Source organism: Gracilinanus agilis, chromosome 6, assembly GCF_016433145.1.
Source record: "Gracilinanus agilis isolate LMUSP501 chromosome 6, AgileGrace, whole genome shotgun sequence".
Lineage (NCBI taxonomy): Eukaryota > Metazoa > Chordata > Mammalia > Didelphimorphia > Didelphidae > Gracilinanus > Gracilinanus agilis.
This window is the reverse complement of record NC_058135.1, coordinates 226,497,095-226,523,224: the sequence shown is the minus strand read 5'-3', so window position 1 is coordinate 226,523,224 and position 26,130 is coordinate 226,497,095. Positions and strand designations below refer to the sequence as shown.

At 37.1% G+C, this 26,130-nt stretch overlaps 1 protein-coding gene across 1 annotated transcript in view; it reads right to left on the bottom strand.

The window, feature by feature from the left end:
- ATRN (attractin) overlaps positions 1–26,130 on the bottom strand; it is a 250,649-nt gene that overhangs the window by 42,276 nt on the left and 182,243 nt on the right. Inside the window, exon 26 of the mRNA XM_044681784.1 lies at positions 8,569–8,630. Coding sequence (XP_044537719.1) covers positions 8,569–8,630 — 62 coding nt within the window. The remainder of the gene's footprint in view (positions 1–8,568; positions 8,631–26,130) is intronic.

Below are 26,130 nucleotides of genomic sequence, written 5' to 3'. Positions count from 1 at the left end.
TCATAAATGGGAGGCCCTAGGTTCAAATCTAGCCTCAGACACTTCCTAGCTGTGTAAGCCTGGGCAAGTCACTTAACCCTCATTGCCTAGACCTTAACACTCTTCTGCCTTAGAACCAATATCCAGTATTGATATAGGTATATAAGACAGAAGGTAAGGGTAAAAAAAATAAAAAGTATATAGGTATAGTATTGTATGTTATCAACATATTTTATCTTTTAATATTATAAGTATACCCAACTTCATTTTAAAAGTTAAAATAGTTAAAAGTTGAAATTTGCAAAAAAATCTGCAAAAGCCAGCAGACACACTAAAATGCAGAGCTATCTTAAAAAGTTTAGTAACTCATAAATACACATAATGTACTGTAAACACTCCATTAAAGAAAAAAGAAAAAATTGAGACTTCTTGTCTGGCACAAAAGGAGGGCCAATGAATTTTACATGGATTTTCCAGATCATGGGGGCACAAATACCCACAATGTAGGAGCTTGGGGTACAGTGTCCTTATGATCTGGAAAATCCATGGTAACCTGTCTATAATAGTGGTTCTACAATAGATGATACACATAGTACAATGGGCAGGCAGGAACCAGAGAGATTGCTGTTGGGAAGGTTTTGAAAAAGGTGGAATCTGTGCTGGGCTTGGAAAGACAGGTTGAGTTTACACTAGAAAATAGGCACAAGGAAGGCATTCCTAGCAGAGACAGGCATGGACTTCTTACACTCAAGAGATCTGTTTGCCTATTGTTGAGCACATCAATGTGTGCAGGAAGGCTTGATGCTTTCTGATGAAGATCACAGTCAAGTCTACCACAGAAGGCTGAATATAAAAGATAGAGTCTCAAGTCAGGTTTCAAAGGGCTCTGTCTCCAATTCTGGTTATTGTCATTGTGTTATCAACTCAGACTCTATGAGAAGACTTACTCTAGGAATGGAGAATGGTTGTCTCATAAATAACCATGTGCATGACGTGGTCTTTTTCTATACTTTTTCTACAAAACTGGATCTCTTTAAAAAGATTGAGGCAGGGGCAGCTGGGTAGCTCAGTGGATTGAGAGCCAAGCCTAGAGACGGGAGGTCCTAGGTTCAAATCTGGCCTCAGACACTTCCCAGCTGTGTGACCCTGGGCAAGTCACTTGACCCCCATTGCCTACCCTTACCACTCTTCCACCTATAAGTCAATACACAGAAGTTAAGGGTTTAAAATAAAAAAAAAAAAGTAAAAAAAAAAGGTTGAGGCAGTCAGGTGTGCAGTGGAAAGAGCACTGGATCTGGAATCAGGAAGTCTTACGTTCCAATTCTGCCTCAAACGTTTATGTGCTATGAGACAGTGGGACAGAGGGCAAGTCACTTCACTTCTGCCTGCTTCAATTCCCTTAGCTATAAAACGGAGATCATACTAGCACCTACCCCTCAGGGTTGTTGCAAGGATCAAATGAGAATTTTCACAAAGTACTTTGTAAATCTTCAAGTAATAAATAAAAATTTACAATTAAAATGAAAATATGACTAAGTCAACTATACTCTTTTTTTTTTGGTCCACAGAGAAAACAAACTTCCCACCCCAACAGGAAGGTGAAGTCTTTTGATCTTAGGGATCCAATGCTTGTCCATGCTACTATTAGCTTTCAGTAAACCTTGTATCCCCATTCAATATGAAAGGAAATATAAATTTTAGAGTATGCCATGCACATATACATAAGACAATTTAAAAACTTATTAATGTGAGTAGCATAATACAGTCAAGTACCAAATATTTCCTATACAGAGTGAAAAGCTTTTATGCCTCTAGGAACCCCAGATGTAAATGAAAATAACTTTGAAAGACTTAAGGACTCTGAACAATGGAATGCCCACTCATGACTAGTGACAATCAGAAGACTGGTAACAAAGTACACTTCTCACCTCTTGGAGGAGAGATGATGGACTACACACTAGAGATATAGAATGAGACACATATTTTCTGACATAGCCAATGTGTGAATTTATTTTGGTTAACTATTCTTACTTGTTACAATGGAGGGCTTTTACTTGTCAGGGGAGGAAGAGTTGCGGTGTAGGGGAGAAAATGGGTAGTAAAAGAGATACAGAAAACAAGAAAAGTAAAGAGCATCCCTGAAGCATTAAAAGCTTATGGAAGAAAGCAGAAATATGTTAAGAAGGGGATACAGAGAAGCAAGGTAGTTTTGTTAACTACTGAATTAAATATAATATACATTAAAAACTATGTAACAGAAGTTCACAGTTTCACTTACAATCCTCTCTTTTTATATATGGTAATATTTGTTTGTTAAATTCATAACAAAAAAAGAAACTAAAAAAATCTATTTAACTCTTAGTAAGGTGGTTGTTGTTCAATTTCCATCACATTCAACTCTTCATGACCCCATTTGGGGTTTTCTTGGCAGAGATAGTGGAGTGGTTTGCCATTTCTTTCTCCAGTTCATTTTAAAGATGAGGAAAGTGAGGCAAACAGAGTTGAGTGACTTGCCCAGGGTCACAGAGCTAGAAAGTGTCTGAGATCAGAAGATAAGTCTTTCTGATTCTGGGCTCGGAACTTTACTGTGTACCTAGCAGACAGGGAGTAGAGTGCGATATTGATCCTAAAGTGCTGAAAACATTATCTCTCTGTTTCCAATTCCCTGTCTATTCATTCCTGAGTAAATAACTAAATTTACAGTGATGAAATACAAATTGTATAAATTCTTTCATACACTATAGCACACAGTAGAAAACATAATTACTAGAGAATGAGACCTTACCTGGAGGTCTTTTAACATTTAAACAACTTTAGCTATGCCAGCCACTTAAAAAAAGTTACTATTTTTCTAGTAAGAATTGTGTGTGGGGGGCAGCTGGGTAGCTCAATGGATTGAGAGCCAGGCCTAGAGATGGGAGGTCCTAGGTTCAAATCTGGCCTCAGACACTTCCCAGCTGTGTGACCTTGGGCAAGTCACTTGACCCCCATTGCCTACCCTTACCACTCTTCCACCAAGGAACTAATACACAGAAGTTAAGGGTTTCAAAAAAAAAAAAGAATTGTGTGTGTGTATATGTGTGTGTGAAACCTTAGTTTAATTTGTTTTCCTTTTATGAGGTTTGTCCTTGTGAAATATTAAGATCAATTTTGATAAAGAAGTGACTCTGCTTGGTGTTCTGAATGGTTCAGGGAGGATCAAGTAACTGCCTGTGGTAGAAAAACCAAAAAAGATAAGGGATTAAATGTCTGAAATGGATGGGCTTGAACAAAATAATATTTGAAGATACTTAAAGGTGACATTTCTCTTTTCAAAACAGAAATTTCATTTTGAATGTTTAGTTCTTTAAGATAGGTATTTTACTTCTATTTCATGTCTTGGGAACTAAGGCCCAAAGAAGTTTTGTGCCTTGACTAAGTCATATAAATTAGAGATAGAAGATATAGCCAGGGTTAAGATCTAGAAAGTTTGAATTCTAGTTCAAGGCTCTTTCTACCAAACTGTTCCATTTTTTTATTTGTTCTTCTTTATGCTGGTGTCCTAAATGAGCAAGGTAATGGTGCCAAGGTAGACATGGAGGAAAAGGAAGTAAGAAGGGTATAAGCAATCAAGTGTTGACTTGAGTTTTGGTTCATCTTGAGCTTTGGTTTGTGGTCTTTTAAAACCATGGGATGGTTTTACTCAGAGCAGTTCTGGTGACTACACCTTATTGGCAAAATATCAACATACTGACTAACAGATATGCAAACACTCAAATGATTTAACTACTTATTTCCTTTAGCTAGTATTTACTAAGTTCCTAAAGGAGTGCAGAATACAATATGAGGTTCTTTTATAACAACCCAAAGCAATCATTTTGAGATCACTTGTGGAAAAGTCACTCTTCTAATTGTATTGAATAACTCCAAAGAGTGCCAAGGTGAGGCAGTATCTATTTAGGTGGACAAACTTGAGAGATCAAAAGTGTTTTAGAGTGAAATCAGGCCTACAGTAGATGTAAAGCAGGAGTTCTATAAAAATATTTGTTGAATGACCAAATAATGCTGGCCTTTTTTTTCCTCTGGAAATTTATCTATGGCTTCCTCAATTTCTTTGCCTAAGTTTAAACTATTTTCTTCACTAGATATCCAGCAACCTATGCCCCAAGGATCCTTTTGCCTGAGATTTTGTAATCCTCAGCAATGCTTCTTAGTTTCCTTGTGGAAGTACTGTTCGTGGCCGTGTGAATTACCAGAGCTAAGTAGTAGTCATTAAATATGATATATCTTGGGGAATTTTTTTGGCCAAATATTGGATATGTGTATTAGCTAGGAAGACATGAGACCTCTTTAATTATCAGGTTTGAAAAAAAAAGCAACTTTAGTAATTGTCAACAAAGAGTCACTAACTAGCATTACTACTATCTGAATATTCTTTGATGTTTACTGAATGAATTCATCTTATACTTCTTGTGAATCTACATTGTCATTCTCTGAAGAACAAGCAATACACTTCCTCCTCAGAAAGTCTAGCTCCCTTTGCTTTGGAACAAAGCTGATTATCTAATGCTTAGCTTCAAAAGTTCAGATATCTGTCTTCCCTTTCTCCTTTGTGCCACATTCTTTTTTTTTACCCTCCAATCTTCTGACAGAAAGCAGGATTCCCTTCTGCCTCTTCAAATTATTTTTCTTTATTTTTACAACACTTTCTAGTTTTAATTTTTTTTAATCTGCAAAATTCTATTTTTATTTTCTCTCTTCCCCACCTCCAGATGAGAAAAAAGAAAAATAAGACCTGTGTTATAAACATGCACAGCCAAGCAAAACAAATCTCTATACTGGCCATGTCCAAAAGGAAATCTATAACACACAAACATATATGTAAGGAAAAGTATATAAAATATAAATGTGCATACATATATAAATGAAAATTTACATACACATATCTGAACACTTAAAGCTAAGCAATATTTAATCAGCCTTGTTCAAAATCAAAGGGATTTGAGCTCTCTAAGGAGGAAGAAGTTGCTTGTTCTTCATGGAATTCATAGGTACCATTAGATTCGTTCATCTGGAAAGGATTTCCTAACTTTCCTTTCTCTCCCTTATCTACTCCCCAAATATTCCTTTTTCTACTTCTTTCTACTCTTCTAGGATCATCAAGACATAAGAGAACCACTCCTAAGCGATCCATTTAATTAAACTCCCTCTGTGATCACTGAGTTCAGAGAGGCACATCCATTATCTCCTTAAATCGGAATATAAGTAATTTATCTTTGTTTATTCCTTTTATAATTGTTTATATTTACCTTTTCCTTTTTCTCTTAATGTTGAGTATGAAGCCTGGAGGCCCTCTATTTCACTAAAGGCCCATTTTTTTATCCCTATAATTATACTAACTTTTTCTGGACAAGTTTTTCTTGGTTATAAGTTTACATACTTTGCCTGATGAAATATCATATTCCAAGATCTTGGATTCTGCAAGGTGGTGGCTGCTATGTTTCATTTAGTATTAAATTCTGTCTTCCTAGCTTCTTGCAATATTTTTCCTTTGACCTGGAAACTCTTTTGGATTTGGAAAACATTTTGGATATGATGTTCCTAGGAATTTTCATTTTGGAGTTTCATTTGAAATTCTAAGAGATCTGGGCAATTTTCTTTGAATAATTTCTTAAAATAGGATGTTTGTTTTGGTCACAGCATTCAAATAGTCCTATGATTCTTAAATTTTTTCTCTTTGATCTGTATTCCAGGCCAGTTGTTTTTGCTATGAAATGCTTTTCATTTTCTTTTCCTTTTGTTCCCAGTCTTTTGACTTTGTTTTATAGTCTCTTATTATGACTATCTTAGACTACTGGAATAACCTCTCAACAGACTTCATTCTTTTATTTTCTCTTTATCCTCTTCTCTCCATCTTTCCTTTTATAAGAATAATCTCTCTTATATACAGATGTCTTTACATCATTATATCTTTTATTCATGAAAAAAATCTTAATTGGTTCACTACTGTCATATATAAGAAAACTCATTCTCCTTTGCTTATCATTCAAAATCTTCCAGAATCTGGTTCCTCTCTATTCTTCCAGATTTATTTGATACTGCTCTGACTCCAGCCAAAGTGGCCTATTTCTGTTCTCCCACTGAAAATACTCTGGGCTTTCTTTGAGTGAGTTTACTCATGCTATTCTCTATATCTAAAATACTATCTTCTCCCTTTTTGCTTATTCAATTACTACTCACCTTCTAAAACTTTATTCAAAAGCCTTATCTTCTATGAGGTATTTCCTGACCTCTAGCAATAATAACTTTTATTTCTCCCATCCTAGACTTTACACAAAATTGTATTTTGCTCACTGCCCTAATGCACTTCATTATCTGAAATTTTGTGTTAAAGTTAAAGGATGAAAAAAATAACAATAAAATAAAGTTAATGGTTGGCTATAGGATGATGAATTTTCCAGGCTGACATCTTTCAAAGACCAACTTCTAAATTGTGAAAACTCCTTGGAAATATAGGATTTATAAAGACATTACATTTTTGAAAACATAAATGCGTTAAGGGCCTATCCTCACATTGTACCTAAATTTGCTTCTGCAACTTCCTCCTATTGATCCCAGTTTTGCATTCTGTGGTCAAATATAAAAGTTCACACATACCTTTGCTGTTTTAACCTCTGTAAGACTATACGGTCCATAAAAGCAGAAACTGCATATTATGCAAACTTTGTACTTCTATCATGACACATAATGTACTGCATATAACAAGTTCTGAAGAACTATCTGCTGAGTGAATGAGTACAGTATGAATTCTGGTATCCTAGTCTGGTTTAACTGAAATGCTAGCATGCATGCAGTTATATCAGGAGAAAGTAGGGTATAGATAAATCATTAGTGTGGAAATAACGTGTACGGGGAGGGAAAGTAAGGAACTGAAAATGGAGAATGCTGAGTCAGCACAGAATTTTTGGGAAGAATACTGGAGATAAGCTGTAAGTGTTGATGATTATGAGATTTAAGGATTGAAAATGAAGCCAAAATGATTTAAGAAGCATGCTTTACAAGCCTAGAGAAGTCTCTCTTTACTTTGACAAAATATTAATGACTTAAAATACCAGCAGTAAACAATCACAATATCTTTTTACCAGAAGAACTAAACTATCTTTTAGCTATGTAGTTAGAAACCACTATACCAATTGTGCTTAAGTACAAGGCTTTAATGAACTTATGGGAAAAGTATTTACATAGTGCCTACTCTATGCCAGACACCTTAGAAGGTAGGTGCTATTATTTCCATTTTAGAGTTGAGGAAACTAATTTAAGTGACTTGTCTAGGATTACACAGCTAATTAAGTGTCTGAGGTTGGATATGAACTCAAGTCCCCTTCATTCCAGGTCCAGGGCTCTATTCACTGTGGTGACTCAGCTACTAACTAAGAAAATAACATAGATCATAAAAGGAACTATACCATCTGCTGACAGATACAAACTAAACTGTGATAATTTTGTGCCAGAGTTTGAGTGGTGAGTGTATGGGATGCTTCTTCCAAGTCAAAATTTGTTACTGAGGTTTGAATTCTCTGCCCAAGCTTCTGTCCCATTCATTGGGCATCTTTAGAGGAAGGAAAGTCCTGAAGACTATGGGAAGATTCCCAAAACCATCTAACAAAGAAAAACAATTCCTTCTTTGTTACTACCTTACAATCAGTTAGGTAGTTTTAGATCTTCAAAAAGTACAAGAAGTAATTTATGTATGGTTCATTTTTCATTTGTACATTAAGTATACATATATATATTCTCACAGAACTAATTCACTTATTTGTGTCTACACATATACACCTAAAAACAAAGATAATGAAAATGGTATCATTGTCTGAGAACCCTCGCAGCCTTACTCAGCTTCCTGCCTGTGCTTACTGTTTCTGTTGTCTTTTTTAGAATGTCTTAAGAGTCAAAACTAAAACCCTGACATGGGGATTACATGAAGTAGTATCACATCTAGTGACAGGAAAGTGAGATTTATGATTTGCTAATCAATGCAAGACTTGGCACTAGAGAACAGAAAGAGGTTGATGGAGTAATGAATGTTTTTTGTTCTTTCAGGACTTGTTTGAGTTCTCTGAATCGCCTAAGAAACTGCAAATGTTCTCTGGTTTTGCATTTTAAAGATGATATTGAAATTAACAAGCAATTGTTACAAATTTACATTATTAAAAATTGGATAACTTTCCTTTCAACTGAAGAAATATCCTAATCATTCAAAATCTACAGCAGGAAGGGTCACCCAGTGTTAATAAAAACTGAGACACAAACAAAATTTGCAATCATATTTCTGTGGGTATCCCAAAGAAAGTTATTCACATTCCCAAAAGATTTTCCTCTTTAAAAGAGGAGCAAGAATTTTCCAAATTGGATGGGGTTCATTTTTGCCTCCTTCAAATCCAGCTCTCAACATCAAATTTTCCAAGAACACACACATATTCTCCATAGCAAGACCCACTTGCCTTGGAGATAAAGGATAATTATTCTTTTCTTAATTAAATTATTCTACTTAAGACCCCAATTGTCCATATCATAAGAGGAAAATGTTTTAGTATTCAGAAATACAAGTACCTGAAAAAGGTCACAAAGAATTGTACCAGGTCCATAAAGTTGCTGTGCTGAGAGAATGCAATCTGCAAAGAGAAAACAAATAGTGTATGTTACTGTCACATGAAGGATACAAAGAGAGTCACCTCAGCATTGACGTTCTCCCTCACCTCCAAAGAGGGGGGGGGGGAGGTTTTCAAGGAAGAATTGAATTAATGTTTGAAAATGTATGACCTTCTCCAGAGTACATGCATAGCAATACGACCACTACATCAAAATGTATGCATGTTTTATTCATTTTTTAATTGAAAAATTTTATTTACTAATTAATTTTATTAATTCAGAATATTTTCCCATGGTTACATGATTCATGTTCTTTCTCTCCCCTTTAAACCTCTCCATGCCCCAGAGCCGACATGCAATTCCACTGGGTTTTACATGTATCATTGATCAAGACCTATTTCCATATTATTGATAATTGCACTAGTGATGGTTTAGAATCCACATCTCTAATCATATCCCCATTAACCCATGTGTTCGAGCAGTTGCTTTCCGTCTGTGTTTCTACTCCCATAGTTCTTCCTGAACTGAATATAGATTTGATTTTACCACAGTGTATCAGTCTCTGTGTACAATGTTTTCCTGATTCTGCTCTTTTCACTCTGCATCAATTCCTGGAGGTCTTTCCAGTTCACATGGAATACCTCCAGTTCATTATTCCTTTAAGCACAATAGTATTCCTTCACCAACAGATACCACGATTTTTTTAGCCATTCCCCAATTGAAGGACAAACCCTCATTTTCCAATTTTTTGCCACCACAAAGAGTGCAGCTATAAATATTTTTATACAAGTCTATTTCCCTATTATCTCTGTGGGGTATAAACGCAGCAGTGGCATGGCTGCGTCAAAGGGCAGGCATTCTTTTAGCCCCCTTTGGGCATAGTTCCAAATTGCCATCCAGAATGGTTGATCAGTTCACAACTCCAACAGCAATGCATTAATGTCCCAGTTTTGCCACATCCCCACCAACATTTATTACTTTCCTTTGCTGTCATGTTAGCTAATCTGCTAGGTGTGAGGTGATACCTCACAGATGTTTTGATTTGCATTTCTCTAATTATAAGAGATTTAGAACACTTTTTCATGTGCTTATTTGATAGTTTTTATTTCTTTACCTGAAAATTGCCTATTCATGTCCTTGCTCATTTATCAATTGGGGGATGGCTTGCTTTTTTGTACAACTGATTTAGTTCCTTATGTATTTGAGTAATTAGACCTTTGACAGAGTTTTTTGTTATAAAGATTTTTCCCCAATTTGTTGCTTCCCTTCTAATTTTGGTTGCATTGGTTTTATTTGTACAAAACCTTTTTTAATTTAATGTAACCAAAGTTATTTATTTTACATTTTGTTATTTTTTTCTAACTCTTGCTTGGTTTAAAAATCTTTCAATTTCTTTAATTTCTTTAAATTTAAATTCTTTAAAATCAGACACCAAAGGTCTGACAAATATACTATTCTGTGTTCACCTAATTTACTTAGTTTCCTTCTTTATATTCAAATCATTCACGCATTCTGAATTTATCTTGGTGTAGAGTGTGAGATGTTGACCTAGACCCAATCTCTCCCATACTGTTTTCTAATTTTCCCAGCAGTTTTTATCAAATAGTGGATTTTTGTCCCAAAAGCTGGGTTCTTTGGGTTTATCACAGACTGTCTTGCTGAGGTCACTTACCTCAAGTCTATTCCACTGATCTTCCCTTCTGTCACTTAGCCAGTACCATATTGTTTTGACAACCGATGCTTTATAGTACAGTTTTAAGATCTGGTACTGCTAGGCCACCTTCCTTCACATTTTTTACCCATTATTTCCCTTGATATTCTTGATCTTTTTCTTCCAAGTGAACTTTTAGTTATAGTTTTTTCTAATTCAGTAAAAAAGTTTTTTGGTAGTTTGATAGTTATGGCAATAAATAAGTAAATTAATTGCGGTAGGATGGTCATATTTATTATGTTAGCTTGTCCTACTGTAATGCAAGGATGCAACAGAGGCTTTTGCTTTTGCAAGAGTCAACTGTAAACAGCCCTGGCAGTTAGAAGTCTTAGAATCTTGACATAAAGGCAGTTGGAGTCTGAGGCTTAAAGAGAGCTGACGTTTCAAATGAAGCTCTGCTTTGGCTTTCGGTTTTGCCTTGGCCTGGGTTTTTGTCTCTAGACAATTTGAACCTAGCTGATTTCTCTGGACCTCTCTCTGACCTCTCCATATTATACTCCTGTTATTTTCCCTGAATACCCCTTTGGGCTCTAGGAGGAAGGGTGGTTTTCGTTTTGTTTTTTAGACATTATGGGCTTTAGTTTTCTGTAGGCAAGTAGGAAATCCTTAAATCAAGCTATCCCTTATTTTATTGATCTACTAAATACTTTACTTTAAGGCAACCAAATCTTCATGACTGGGAGAGCAGGCTCTCTCTCAGTCTAACCTACTGTGACCCTTCCCCCACCTTTAGCTTCTCCCTAGTGACTGTTACAAAACCCTAAACCCTTCTCTCCTTCTGATTAACCCTGGTATTAATTAAATCCCCTTTGTTACCTACTCAAAGCCTCTGGCGAATCATTGTGTCGAAGATTGAGGCAAGGGCTGAAGGGGGAAGGAGTTATTTTCTTTTATTTCTTGAAGGTACTGCGGGGATTCATCTTGGCAGGAAGTCGTACCTGAGACTTCCTCCTGCCATCAGTTTCACTTACAGACTTCAGACTCCTCCCTCAAGGGACTTTAGAAACTAACAAGAGAAGCCCTCAAGGCAGATTTAAACATTTCTGACTGGCCCAACTCATTTGTATCTATACCTTTCCTCACCTTGAAGGATCCTGCCTATATCTCCCCAGTATCCTCTGTCTCTAGCCTCAGTGTCAAGCCCTTTTTAAGCTGCCTCTCCTAAATACCCCACCTATTCCTTCACCATCCAATATACCACCTTATTCATTCCTTCCCTACATTCAGCCTCCCACTTTCATTCCTCCTCCTATCACCTCCTCACCTTTATCCCTCCTTTCAACTAAGATTAGCGACTTCTTGATAACACTACCCATGAGCAATTAATGTTTTTCCAATTGTTTAGATCTAGTTTTAATTGCATGGAAAGTGTTTTGTAGTTGTGTTCATGTAATTCCTGTATTTGTCTTGGCAGATAGATTCCTAAGTATTTTATACTGTCTAGGGCAGTGGTTCCCAAACTTTTTTGGCCTACCGCCCCCTTTCTGGAAAAAATATTACTTAGCGCCCCCTGTCACATACTATCACTGTCCCCTTACAGTTATTCACTGCCCCCAAATGCACTTGTGGCCATCGCTGCATCCCCTGGATCATTGCAGCACCCACCAGGGGGTGGTGGCGCCCACTTTGGGAATCACTGGTCTAGGGCAGTGATGGGCAAACTATTCCCTACAGACCAAATCCAGACCATAGTTTGCCCTTTACTGTCTTAAGCAATTCTCTAATCACCACATCTGGATGTGGGGAAATAGTGATTAGGGAATTGCTTAAAACAGTGATGGGCAAACTACAGCCTGGATCTGGCCCGCAGGGAATAGTTTGCCCATCACTGGTCTAGGGTGATTTTTTTTTTCGTTTAATTATTTTTATTTTTTAGAAAAGTTAACATGGTTACATGATTCATGCTCTTATTTTCCCCTTCACCCCCGACTCCCTCCCCCCCCCCACTCCCCATAGCTGATGCGTATTTCCACTGGTTTTAACATGTGCCATTGATCAAGACCTATTTCCAAATTGTTGATAGTTGCATTGGTGTGGTCGTTTCCAGTCTACATCCCCAATCCTGTTCGCCTCAACCCAAGCGTTGAAGCAGTTGCTTTTCTTCTGTGTTTCCACTCTTGTACTTCTCTGAATGTGGGTAGCGCTCTTTACCATAAGTTCCTCAGAACTGTCCTGGGTCATTGCATTGCTGCTAGTACAGAAGTCCATTACATTCTATTTTACCACAGTGTATTGGTCTCTGTGTACAATGTTGTTCTGGCTCTGCTCCTTTCACTCTGCATCAATTCATGGAGGTCTTTCCAATTCACATGGAATTCCTCCAGTTTATTATTCCTTTGAACACAATAGTATTCCATCACCCGCATATACCAGTTTGTTCAGCCATTCCCCAATTGAAGGGCATACACTCATTTTCCAGGTTTTTGCCACCACAAAGAGTGCAGCTATAAATATTTTTGTACAAGTCTCTTTATCTATGATCTCTCTGAGGTACAACCCCAACAATGGTATGGCTGGATCAAAGGGCAGGCATTCTTTTATAGTCCTTTGAGCATAGTTCCAAATTGCCATCCAGAATGGTTGGATCAGTTCACAACTCCACCAGCAATGCATTAATGTCCCAATTTTGCCACATTCCCTCCAACATTCATTGCTTTCCCGTTCTCTCATTTTACCCAATCTGCTAGGTGTGAGGTGATACCTCAGAGTTGTTCTGATTTGCATTTCTCTAATTATTAGAGATTTAGAGCACTTTCTCATGTGCTTATTGATACTTTTTATTTCTTTATCTGAAAATTGCCTATTCATGTCCCTTGCCCATTTATCAATTGGGGAATGGCTTGATTTTTTATACAATTGATTTAACTCCTTGTATATTTGAGTAATTAGACCCCTGTCAGAGTTTTTTGTTATAAAGATTTTTTCCCAATTTGTTGTTTCCCTTCTGATTTTGGTTGCATTGTTTTTGTTTGTACAAAAGCCTTTTAATATAATGAAAATTATTTATTTTACATTTTGTAATTTTCTCTAACTCTTGCCTGGTTTTAAAATCTTTCCTTTCCCAGAGATCTGACAGGTATACTATTCTGTGTTGACTTAATTTATTTATAGTTTCCCTCTTTATATTCAAGTCACTCACCCATTCTGAATTTATCTTGTAGGATGTGAGATGTAGTTTTAAACCTAATTTCTCCCATATTGTTTTCCAAATTTCCCAGCAGTTTTTGTCAAATAGTGGATTTTTGTCCCAAAAGTTGGGCTCTTTAGGTTTATCATACACTGTCTTGCTGACATCACTTACCCCAAGTCGATTCCACTGATCCTCCCTTCTGTCTCTTAGCCAGTACCATACCATTTTGATGTGTTGGAAATATATAGAAATGCTGATGATTTATGTGGGTTTATTTTGTATCCTGCAACTTTGCTAAAGTTGTTGATTATTTCCCCTAGCTTTTTAGTTGATTCTCTAGGATTTTTTAAGTAGACCATATCATCTGCAAAGAGTGATAGCTTAGTCTCCTCATTGCCTATTTTGATACCTTCAATTTCTTTTTCTTCTCTAATTGCTATTGCTAGTATTTCTAGTACAATGTTAAATGACAGAGGTGATAATGGGCATCCTTCTTTCTCTCCTGATCTTATTGGGAAGGCTTCTAATTTATCCCCATTGCATATGATGCTTGTTGATGGTTTAAGATATATACTGTTTATTATTTTTAGGAAAGGACCTTCTATTCCTATACTTTCCAGTGTTTTCAACAGAAATGGATGCTGTATTTTGTCAAAGGCTTTTTCAGCATCGATTGAGATAATCATGTGATTTTTGTTTGTTAGATTGTTGATATGGTCAATTATGTGGATGGTTTTCCTAATGTTGAACCATCCTTGCATTCCTGGGATTTATACCTGATCATGGTGGATATTCCTCTTGATCACTTGCTGGAGTCTCTTTGCTAGTATTCTATTTAAGATTTTTGCGTCTATGTTCATTAGGGAAATTGTTCTGTAGTTTTCTTTCTCTGTTTTTGATCTACCTGGCTTTGGAATCAGTACCATATTTGTGTCATAAAAGGAACTTGGTAGGACTCCTTCTTTGCTAATTATATCAAATAATTTGTATAGTATTGGGACTAGGTACTCTTTGAACGTTTGATAGAATTGACTTGTGAATCCATCAGGCCCTGGCGATTTTTTCTTAGGGAGTTCTTTGATGGTTTGTTCAATTTCTTTTTCTGATATGGGATTATTTAGGTATTCTATTTCTTCTGCTGTTAATCTAGGCAATTTATATTTTTGTAAGTATTGATCCATATCAGCTAGATTGCTACATTTATTGCCATATAATTGGGCAAAATAGTTTCCTCTTCATTAGAGGTGAGGTCTCCCTTTTCATCTTTGATCCTGTCAATTTGGTTTTCTTCTTTCCTTTTTTTATTAGATTGACCAGTACTTTGTCTATTTTATCTGTTTTCTCAAAATACCAGCATCTAGTCTTATTTATTAATTCAATAGTTCTTTTACTTTCTATTTTATTAATTTCTCCCTTGATTTTCAGTATTTCTAATTTAGTTTTCATCTTGGGATTTTTAATTTGCTTGCTTTCAAGTTTTTAAGTTGCATGCCCAATTCATTAATCTCTGCCCTCCCTGATTTGTTAATATATGCACTCAAGAATATAAATTCCCCCTGAGTACTGCCTTAGCTGCATCCCACAGAGTTTGGTTTTTTCTATGATTTCTTCTTTGACTAGCTGGTTTTGGAGAATCATATTATTTAATTTCCAATTAGTTTTTGATTTACCTGTCCAGGTGCCCTTACTAATTATTATTTTTATTGTATTATGATCTGAGAAGATTAAATTTATTATTTCTCCTCTTTTGCAATTGTTTGCAATGTTTCTATGCCCTATTACATGGTCAATCTTTGTGAACTACCATGTGCGGCTGAAAAGAAGGTGTATTCCTTTTTGTCCTTATTTATTTTTCTTCACATATCTATTAAATCTAATTTTTCTAGGATTTCATTCATCTCTCTTACCTCTTTCTTATTTATTTTTTGGTTTTATTTATCTAGATCTGAAAGAGGAATATTTAGATCTCCCACTAGTATGCTTTTACTGTCTATTTCCTTCTTGAGCTCTGCCAGTTTCTCCTTTAGGAATTTGGATGCTATGCCATTTGGTGCATACATATTGAGCACTGTTATTTCCTCATTGTCTATACTGCTTTTTATCAGGATATAATTAACTTCCCTGTCTTTTTAAATCATATTTATTTTTACTTTGGCTTTGTCAGAAATCATGATTGCCACTCTTGCCTTCTTTTACTCATTTGAAGACCAAAAGATTTTGCTCAAACCCTTTACCTTAAACCTGTGTATGTCCACCCACCTAATATGTGTTTCTTGTAGACAACATATGGTAGGATTTTGGTTTCTGATCCACTCTGCTATTTGCTTCCGTTTTATGGGCGAGTTTATCCCATTCACATTCAGAGTTGTAATTATCAGTTCTGTATTCCCCAATATTTTGGTATCCTCTCCCCTTCTTCTTACACTATTTCCTTTTAAACCAGTGGTTTGCTTTAAGCCAGTAACCCTTATCCCCTCCTTTGATTTACTTCCATTTCTACCCCCTCCCTTGTTATTACCTTCTTTTTTATTTTTAAGGCCTAATGAATTCCCTCCCCCTTTTTCTCCCCTCCCTTTTTTGACCTCCCCACTCCCCTAGGTCCCCTGACTTTCTCAGTAGGGTTAGATAGAGTTCTATAACCCAATAGATATAGCTACTCTTCCCTCTCAAGGTTAATTCCACTGAGGGTAAGGTTTAAATATTACCTTTTAATGCTCTCTTCCTCTCCTTCTTATAATAGTATTCATCCCCTCCCCTTCCCATGCCCTCTTTGTATGTAATAGAATATCCTATTTTTCTTATTCATTCAAGTTTCTCTTGGTGTCCTCTACTATTCACCCCCCTCTTTCCCGCCCCCCATAACATGTTGGACCATATAGTACACTGACCTCTCCCTATGAATAATTCTTCTAATTACTATAATAGTGAAAACTATAATGGTGATTAGAGTTGTGTAAATGGAATTAACTCTAGCCGATTCATAGTCAAAACCCTACTCATCCTAGGCATAGAAATTATGTAATCATCACCTCCCTTAATGGAGAGGGGGGACAAGTTACCCACACGTGACAATAAGTAACAAATCAAGAACAAGGGACTGCCCTTTGGGCAGTCCAAAATCAGTGCAGAGACTGCCATTTGTCCACTTGAATTAGAGGTGGACCCATGGGAAGTGACAAAAGACACTATCTCTTTAAGTATGTTGGTTACTTCCTGTGGAGGCAGTTTCCGCCTTGAACTTGGTGCTGAAGGATTTCCTGAGACCACAGAACGCTTACACTCTGTATTGTCACATGGGTAAGTTAGACTGACTTCCTTGGCCTACCTGGGCCGCTTCCAAATTCTGCCTTAAGTAGGCACTAGCCTATCTGTTTGCTAGGCCTTGTGGCTTTGCAACCTAATTTATTTAGCCTTTTAACCTTCTCTCTTGTCCAGGCCTCTGCAGGCCTGGACTAGCCTCTCCCTTCCTCTTTATTCCTATACCTTTACCTTCCTAATTGTAAAGAAACTGCCTAACCTGATGCTGTCTTGGGTCTGATTTAATTACGGAATTAACCTGAATTGTTGATTCCTGGCGGCCACACTTTAAATACATATCTATAAAATACCTAAGTTTCCCTCTTACAAAGTTCACTACAGAGAATTAAACGTAACATTTCTCCACATAGGAATCAAATGATTAGATCTTAATGAAGCCCTTAAAGAGGCAAATTTAAAAAATAAAAGTTTTCTTTCTTTCCCCTCTGTTTCTTATTATTATTTACCTTTTCATGTTTCTCTTGATTTTTGTGGTTGGATATCGAACTTTCCATTTAGTCCTGGTCTTTCCTGTGCAAATACTTGGAAATCTTCTATCTTTTTGAATGCCCATACTTTCCCCTGGAAGTATAGAGTCAGTTTTGATGGGTAGGTGATCCGTGGTTGTAGACCCAGTTCTCTTGCCTTTCTGAATATCATATTCCAAGCCTTGCGGTCTTTTAGTGTGGAGGCTGCCAGATCCTGTGTGATCTTGATTGGTGCTCCTTGATATTTGAAGTGTCTCTTTCTTGCTTCTTGTAAGATTTTTTCTTTTACTTGGAAGGTCTTGAGTTTGGCTATTATATTCCTGGGGGTTGTCTTTTCTGGGTCTAGTGTAGAGGGTGATCTATGGATCCTTTCAATGTCTATATTGCCCTCTTGTTGTAGAACTTCAGGGCAATTTTGCTGAATAATTTATTTTAGTATGGCGTCCAAATTTCTATTAATTTCTGCTTTTTCAGGAAGACCAATGATTCTCAGATTGTCTCTTCTAGACCTGTTTTCTTGGTCTGTCACTTTCTTATTGAGATATTTCATGTTTCCTTCTATTTTATCAGTCTTTTTACTTTATTTTATTTGTTCTTGCTGTGTTGAGAGATCATTAGCTTCTAATTGCTCAATTCTAGCCTTTAGGGACTGGTTTTCGGCTATAATCTTTTGGCTTTCCTTTTCAATCTTGTCATTTCTGGTCTTCAATTTACTTGCCTCACTTTCCAGTTGTGAAATTTTGCCTTTTAAACTGTTATTTTCTTGCCTGATTTCCTTTTGAGCTACTTCCCACTTCTCTAGCCAAATCTTTTCCATCTTTTTCGTCATCTCAGATTTGAACTCTTCAAGAGCTTGTGACCAGTTTTCAGTATTTTGGGAAGGTTTGGATGTGATTGTTTGTTTGTTCTCCTCTTCTGTTTGCTCTGTTGTCTGGATTTTCTCTGTGTAAAAGTTGTCGAGGGTTAAAGATTTCTTCTTGTTGATCTTTCTCTTCTCGGGTTTCTGATTCTGGCTTGCCATTGTTAGTCCAGCGCTTTCTTACCTTTATCCTCACACTCAGAGTCTGTCTGCACCCTATGGGCTCCTGAGGTCTCAGGTCTAGTTGTTCTCAGGGTCCAGCCTCCTGGTAGTCCCCTTGCTTGCTCCTCTGACTGAGGGTCCTTTAACAGACTCAGGTGGCTGCTTCCACAATCGTGCTCCCATCTGCACTGGGTCCCCACTCAAGGTCCAAGCCTGTGCTCAAGACCCTTGTCTGCGCCTGCGTCCACCCGCGCCTGCGCTCAAGGTCTGTGTTCAAAGTCCACATGTTCTTTAGCCTCTTGGGGTCTTAAGTCTTGCTGCTCTTAGGAGCAGGCCCTGGAGCTGCCAATGACTTAATGGGGGCCCCAAACTTGCTCTAACTCTTTTGCGCTGGCTTTGGCACCGTAGGTGGTGTGGGGGGTTGCTAAGCTCACATTATAGTGAGAGCTGTTTCACCCCTTTATAGCATGGAAATGCCCTGAACCCACGTACCTTCAACGCTGCGTCCTGTTGTGGGGTCCCTTCGTTCATCTGGATTTGTTTTTATGTCCCCTTGAGGAGTCCTATGTGTTAGGAGAGGCTAAGTAGCTGCTTTTTATTCTGCCACCATCTTAACCCAGAAGTCCCTCTAGGGTGATTTTAAATGGAATTTCTCTTTCTAACTCTTGCTGCTGAGATGTGTTGGAAATATAAAGAAATGCTGATGATTTATGTGGGTTTATTTTTTATCCTGCAACTTTGCTAAAGTTGTTGATTATTTCCCCTAGCTTTTTAGTTGATTCTCTAGGATTCTTTAAGTAGACCATCATATTATCTGTAAAGAGTGATAGTTGGTCTCCTCATTGCCTATTTTAATACCTTCAATTTCTTTTTCTTCTCTAATTGCTACTAATAGTGTTTCTAGTACAATGTTAAATAATGGGCATCCTTGTTTCACTCCTGATCTTATTGGGAAGGCTTCTAATTTATCCTCATTGTAAATGATGCTTGCTGATGGGTTTTGATATTTAATGTTTATTATTTCTAGGAAAGGCCCTTCCATTCCTATACTTTCTAGTGTTTTCAATAGAAATGAGCATTGTATTTTATAAAAGGCTTTTTCTGCAACTATTGAAATAATCATGTGATTTTTGTTGGTTAGCTTGTTGATATGGTCAATTATGTGAATGGTTTTCCTAATATTGAAATCTCCTTGCATTCCTGGTATAAATCCCACATGATCATAATGAAGAACTCTCATGACCACTTGCCAGAGTCTTTTTGCTGGTATTCTATTTAAGATTTTTTTTGCCTCTATGTTCATTAAGGAGATTGGACTGTAGTTTTGTTTTTTGTTTTTTTAAACCCTTACATTCTGTCTTAGAGTCAATACTGTGTATTGGCTCCAAGGCAGAAGAGTGGTAAGGGTAGGCAATGGGGGTCAAGTAACTTGCCCAGGGTCACACAGCTGGGAAGTGTCTGAGGTCAAATTTGAACCTAGGACCTCCCATCTCTAGGCCTGGCTCTCAATCTACTGAGCTACCCAGCTGCCCCCAGTAGTTTTCTTTCTCTGTTTTTGATCTACCTGGTTTTGGAATCAGTACCACATTTGCATCATAAAAAGAATTTGGTAGAACTCCTTCTTTGCTTATTATGTCAAATAGTATTGGGATTAGTTGTGTTTGTTTTGAATTCAGGGAAGTGCTATTTGGAAGTGTCTAGCAGACTCCCTATGGACAAGCGGGGACTTTGAGATTACATTTCCCATGATTCCTATAGGTTTCCAGTTTCCGGTTTAAGGCGTGGGGACGTCCAGCATCACCACGTATGGGGTAATTTAAATTCGGAGGAGGGCCTAGAGAAAGCCTCTTTCTGGGTTTTTCAGAGTGGCTGGCTGGTGTACAAGAGGGACAAGATGGGCTTCGGTGGTAAATTTAAAAGATAGTCAGGCAAGGTCATATATATTTTACCAACATGGCCATGGCTTTAATTAAACTACTTATTTCTCTTATTATATCAGCATTTATCATTTTTAATCTTAACAATTATGGCAATCATACAAAGTTTGGATTAAGAACTCTCAATTTTCCAGATAGCCTAACGAGAGCATTTAGAGCCATGCCTGCCTTTTGGCCATCTTGCTCAGCACTTTTCAGCAATGCTCGCCATGCTTTTGCTAAAAGCAATAGCATGTTTTTGCCTCAGGTGGGAATCAGCCAGCCAGTTGACACCGACCCACCTTGGAAGGGCAGAGCAGCCACTTCTGGCTTCTGGGTGCCCTGCCAGTGCCCGAGTGCCTGTGATCTTCGCCGCTTTTCCTGACTCACTGCTGCCTCATGTTCCTGCTGCTTCTGTTCTCTGCCGAATCTCAAGCCCGCCATTGCAGACCATTTCTGAGATTTCCGAGCGACCCCCCCGCCCTGACTTGCCAAACGCCGCCGTTTCAGCTTCAGCTCTGCCGATGCTGCTAAAGATTTGGGAAGTATCCCCCTTTCTCCCTATTCTCTTATAGAGGACTCTTAACCTGAAAGACCATTCTTGCCCTCCACGGGAAACTCCTGTCCACAATTTCTACATGTGGGATTTTCTACAAAACTGACCTAAGCTTTTCTCTAGCCCCGAGCCCACGATCCCACATGGAAGCTAGTGTATGAACCTTGAACTAGTGATTACTCTTCATTGGGCACATGGCCTATTCAAACTTTCTTGCGATTAAAAACTGAACATCAGGGGAAGAAATCCACCCCGTACCTGCTTAGAAGTTTGAACTTAAAAAACCCCTTATGTTTAGAGCAGAGACTGATTATAAGAACTTTGAATTAGAACCTTTCAGAACTGAATGACTTTTAAAGAGACTCTGTATCTTACTGTATTTTGCTGATTAGTTTTGTGAATTAATCTTGCTTATTTTGTTGATTTTCCTGTTGCACTGAATCATTTTAAGCTAATGAAGTTTCTGCTTATGATTTTATTGTAACTCCCAAATAATGATGGAAAAATCTATTAGAACTGGTAAGAGGTTTTCCATATTGTATTTCCTGATTTGCTGTATCAACACAATGCGGTTATATGTACCATCTATGAACATCTTATAGGAGCACATGTCTTTTAAGTTTTATTCTGTTTTGGTAATTGTATAGAACCTTGGAAGTTTCCATGCCTTGAGATTTAAATTGTAATTTTACAGGAGGTCTTTAACTTTTACTTTAGATCATAAAGAACTGTTGTCTTAAAGGATAGGTTTTATATATTTTATTAAAAAAATTATTGCCTTAAATGGGTAGAAGCATGAAAATTTCCTACCCGGGATTTTTTTTAAAAACAGGAAGCCGGGGGCAGCTGGGTAGCTCAGTGGAGTGAGAGTCAGGCCTAGAGATGGGAGGTCCTAGGTTCAAACCCGGCCTCAGCCACTTCCCAGCTGTGTGACCCTGGGCAAAGTCACTTGACCCCCATTGCCCACCCTTACCACTCTTCCACCTATGAGACAATACACCGAAGTACAAGGGTTAAAAAAAAAAACAGGAAGCCAAGAAGTTCCTGTATACTTTTATCAGAAGGATCTAGAATTCTTGAGGATAATTAAGACCAGAAGATTTTTTAAATATCAGATTTTGATATGAAAGCAGTAACAGTTTGTTGAGAAACTCTTAGCCAAGATTTAAAAGCTATAACAAGTATATGATTTTATTGTTTTAAAACGTGTTATTAGAAATTATGGTACTTTATTTGAATGTGCATTGTGAACCTACTATTTTGTAAACCCCATTTACACTCACAGAAAGTGAATCTCATTTTTGGGTAAAACCTTCACTACTTCTAAGCTATAGATATATATTTGATTTTTAAAACATACTTTTTTAATTAGAGCAATTGATTTTTCCTTTTACTCATCTTGTACTGGAAGTACATATATAATCATTATTTATCTTTTTTTTTTATTTTACAGTGACATAAGCTTAATTCAAATACTTAAAGAGCCTGAAACTGAGAATATGAGACTGTGATTTAATGCCTTTCTGTCTGATTCCAGGAGAAGGGAACATAAGAGCAGTTAATAGTGCTAAGAAAGCACAAGGTCATAGAGACTTGACTAAGTATCTGCATGGATTGCAGAAGTCTATGCCAATCCTTTAGGGTTTGAAGTTGGGGTTTGAGTCCTGGAGTCCCAGTCTTTTCTAAAACTTTAGAGGACGTGGGTCCCCTCAACTTAAATTCCTAGTCCAGCACTTAAGATTGGTTATTATTGGCTCGTTCTCTGAAAACTTGATGGCAAATCAAATCAGAGAGAGACACTTCCCTTAAGTCCTGGCCCTGAATGGGTATTAGCAAACTGCTTAAATCACTTTCATTGGGCCTTGATTCAAAGGCATGTTACAAGTTTATTTTCCCTATATTTTTTGCATATTTTACATTTCATTCACATGTTCCCCTGTGACTCAGCCACTCATCCTTAGCTGAACTGAGGTACCCTTTTCAAAGAAAAAGGTGTGTTTAGAATTTTCCTCAGGGGATGTATATTAAGTGTTTTTAAAAAAAATAGAAAATGTAAAAATATATGTATATTTAACTCTTTTAGGAGTAATTTTAGGGGGAAATGTATAATTCTTAGAAGGAAATATGTTTTATAATCTATAATGTTAAGTTTAAATTCTTTTGAGAATAATTTCAGGATAAGGATTTTGCCATCTCCCCAGAATCCAGATGACGGACCTGTTTGGTGAAGGCACCAAAAAGATGCCTAAAGACCCTTCATTGGACCATGAAGATCAAAATTGAACTTTGGGGTGCAGTTGATTGAACTATGGGGAGTTGAATGTATTGTTTTGAATGTACACTAATATGCCAATAGGGGACTGCACCCAAATTGGTTTTTTGTCAATGCGGCTAGTTCTATCCATTTCTTCATCTATTTCTTTTATCCTTCAAATTCCTGAAATTTAGAAGTTGTCTATGTTTACAGATCCAGCGAAGAAAAAGGGTCAACTTTTTTTTTGCCAGATCTCAGGGGCAAATGTTTGTTTTGAATTGAGGGAAGTGCTATTTGGAAGTGTCTAGCAGACTCCCTATGGACACGTGGGAACTTTGGAGACTACATTTCCCGTGATTCTTATGGGTTTCCGTTTCCAGTTTAAGGCGTGGGGATGTCCAGTGTCACCATGTATGAGGCAATTTAAATTCAGAGGAGGGCCTAGAGGAAGCCTCTATCTGGGTTTTGCAGAGTGGCTGGCTGGTGTACAAGAGGGACAAGATGGGCTCTGGTGGTAAATTTAAAAGTTAGTCAGGTGCGGTCATATATATTTTACCAACACGGCCATGGCTTTAATTAAACTACTAATTTCTCTTATTATATCAGTCTTTATCATTTTTAATCTTAACAGTTGTTCTTTGAATGTTTGATACAATTGACTTGTGAATCCATCTGGTCCTAGAGATTTTTTTCTTTGATGGTTTCTTCAATTTCTTTTTCTGAGACAGGATTATTTAAGTATTCTATTTGTTCTTCTATTAATATAGGTAATTTATATTTTTGCAAATATTCATTCATATCACCTAGGTGGCCATATTTATTGCCATATAGTTGGGCAAAATAGTTTTTAATGATTGCCATAATTTCCTCTTCATTAGAGGTGAGGTCTCCCTTTTCATCTTTGATGCTGTTAATTTGGTTTTATTCTTTCTTTTTTTTTATTAGATTGACCAGTATTTTTGTCTATTTTATTTGTTTTTTCAAAGTACCACCTTCTAGTCTTATTTATTAAATCAATTGTTCTTTTACTTTTGATTATATTAATTTCTCCTTTTATTTTTAGGATCTCTAATTTAGTTTTCATCTGGGGATTTTTAATTTGTTTGCTTTCTAGTTTTTTTATTTCCATGTCCAATTCATTGATCTTTTCCCTCCTTAATTTGTTGATATATGCACTCAAGGATATAAATTTTCCTCTGAGTACTGCTTCGGCTGGATCCCATAGATTTTGGTACGATGTCTCATCATTGTAATTCTTTTCAATGAAATTACTAATTGTTTCTATGATTTTTTCTTTAATTAACTGATTTTGGAGAATCATATTATTTAATTTCCAATTAATTTTTGATTTGCCTATCTACGTACCCTTACTAATTATTATTTTTATTGCATTATGATCTGAGAAGGTTACATTTATTATTTCTGCTTTTTGCATTTGTTTGACATGCTTCTATGCCCAAGTACATGGTCAATCTTTGTGAATATACCATGTGCTGCTGAAAAGAAGGTGTACTCCCTTTTGTCCCTATTTATTTTTCTCCACATATCTATTAACTCTAATTTTTCTAAGATTTCATTCACCTCTCTTACCTCTTTCTTATTTATTTTTTGGTTTGATTTATCTAGACCCAATAGAGAAAGGTTCAGGTCTCCCAGTAGTATAGTTTTACGACCTATTATCTCCTTGAACTCTCCAGTTTCTCCTTTTATACATTTGGATGCTATACCATTTGGTGCATACATGTTGAGTACTGATATTTCCTCATGGTCTATTCTGCCTTTTGTCAGGATGTAATTACCTTCCCTATCTCTTTTAATCAGATCTATTTTTACTTTGCCTTTGTCAGATATCATGATTGCATCTTTTTCTCAGATGAAGCCCAATAGTTTTTGCTCCAGCCTTTTACCTTTACTCTGTGTATGTCTACCTACTTCATGTGTGTTTCTTGTGGACCACATATGGCAGGATTTTGGTTTTTACTCCTCTCTGCTATTTGCTTCTGTTTTGTGGGTGAGTCCATTCCATTCACATTCAGAGTTATGATTGTCACCTGTGCATTCCGCAACATTCTGATATCCTCTCCTAGTTCTGCCCTTTCTTCTTTTGCAATTTCCGTTTAAACCAGTGGTTTGCTTTTAATCAGTCCTCCTAATTGTCACCCTTATTTTACTTCCTTTTCCATCCCCTCCCTTTTTTTTATTTTCATTTTTTTCCCCAAACATTTATTAATATTCATTTTTAACATGGTTACATGATTCATGCTCCTCCTTTCCCCTTCGCCCCCCGCACTCCCCTCACCCATGGCCGATGCACATTTTCACTAGTTTTGCCATGTGTCCTTGATCAAGACCTATTTCCAAATTGTTGGTGGTTGCATTGGTGTGGTAGTTTCGAGTCCACATCCCCAATCATGTCCACCCCAACCCATGCGTTCAAGCAGTTGTTTTTCTTATATCTTTCCTCTCCTGCAGTCCTTCCTCTGAATGTGGGTAGCATCTTTACCATAAATACCTCAGAGTTGTCCTGTGTCATTGTATTGCTGCTGGTACAGAAGTCCATTACATTCGATTTTACCACAGTATATCAGTCTCTGTGTACAATGTTCTTCTGGCTCTGCTCCTTTCACTCTGCATCAGTTCCCGGAGGTCTCTCCAGTTTGCCTGGAACTCCTCCAGTTTATTATTCCTTTTAGCACAATAGTATTCCATCACCCGCATATATCACAGTTTGTTCAGCCATTCCCCAATTGAAGGACATACCCTCCTTTTCCAATTTGTTGCCACCACAAAAAGCACAGCTATAAATATTTTCGTACAAGTCTGTTTATCTATGATCTCTTTGGGGTACAAACCCAGCAATGGTATGGCTGGATCAAAGGGCAGGCATTCTTTTATAGCCCTTTGAGCATGATTCCAAATTGCCAGCCAGAATGGCTGGATCAGTTCACAGCTCCACCAGCAATGCATTAATGTCCCAATTTTGCCACATCCCCTCCAACATTCATTACTCTCCCCTTCTTTCATTTTAGCCAATCTGCTAGGTGTGAGGTGATACCTCAGAGTTGTTTTGATTTGCATATCTCTAATTATTAGAGATTTGGAACACTTTCTCATGTGCTTATTGATACTTTTGATTTCTTTACCTGAAAA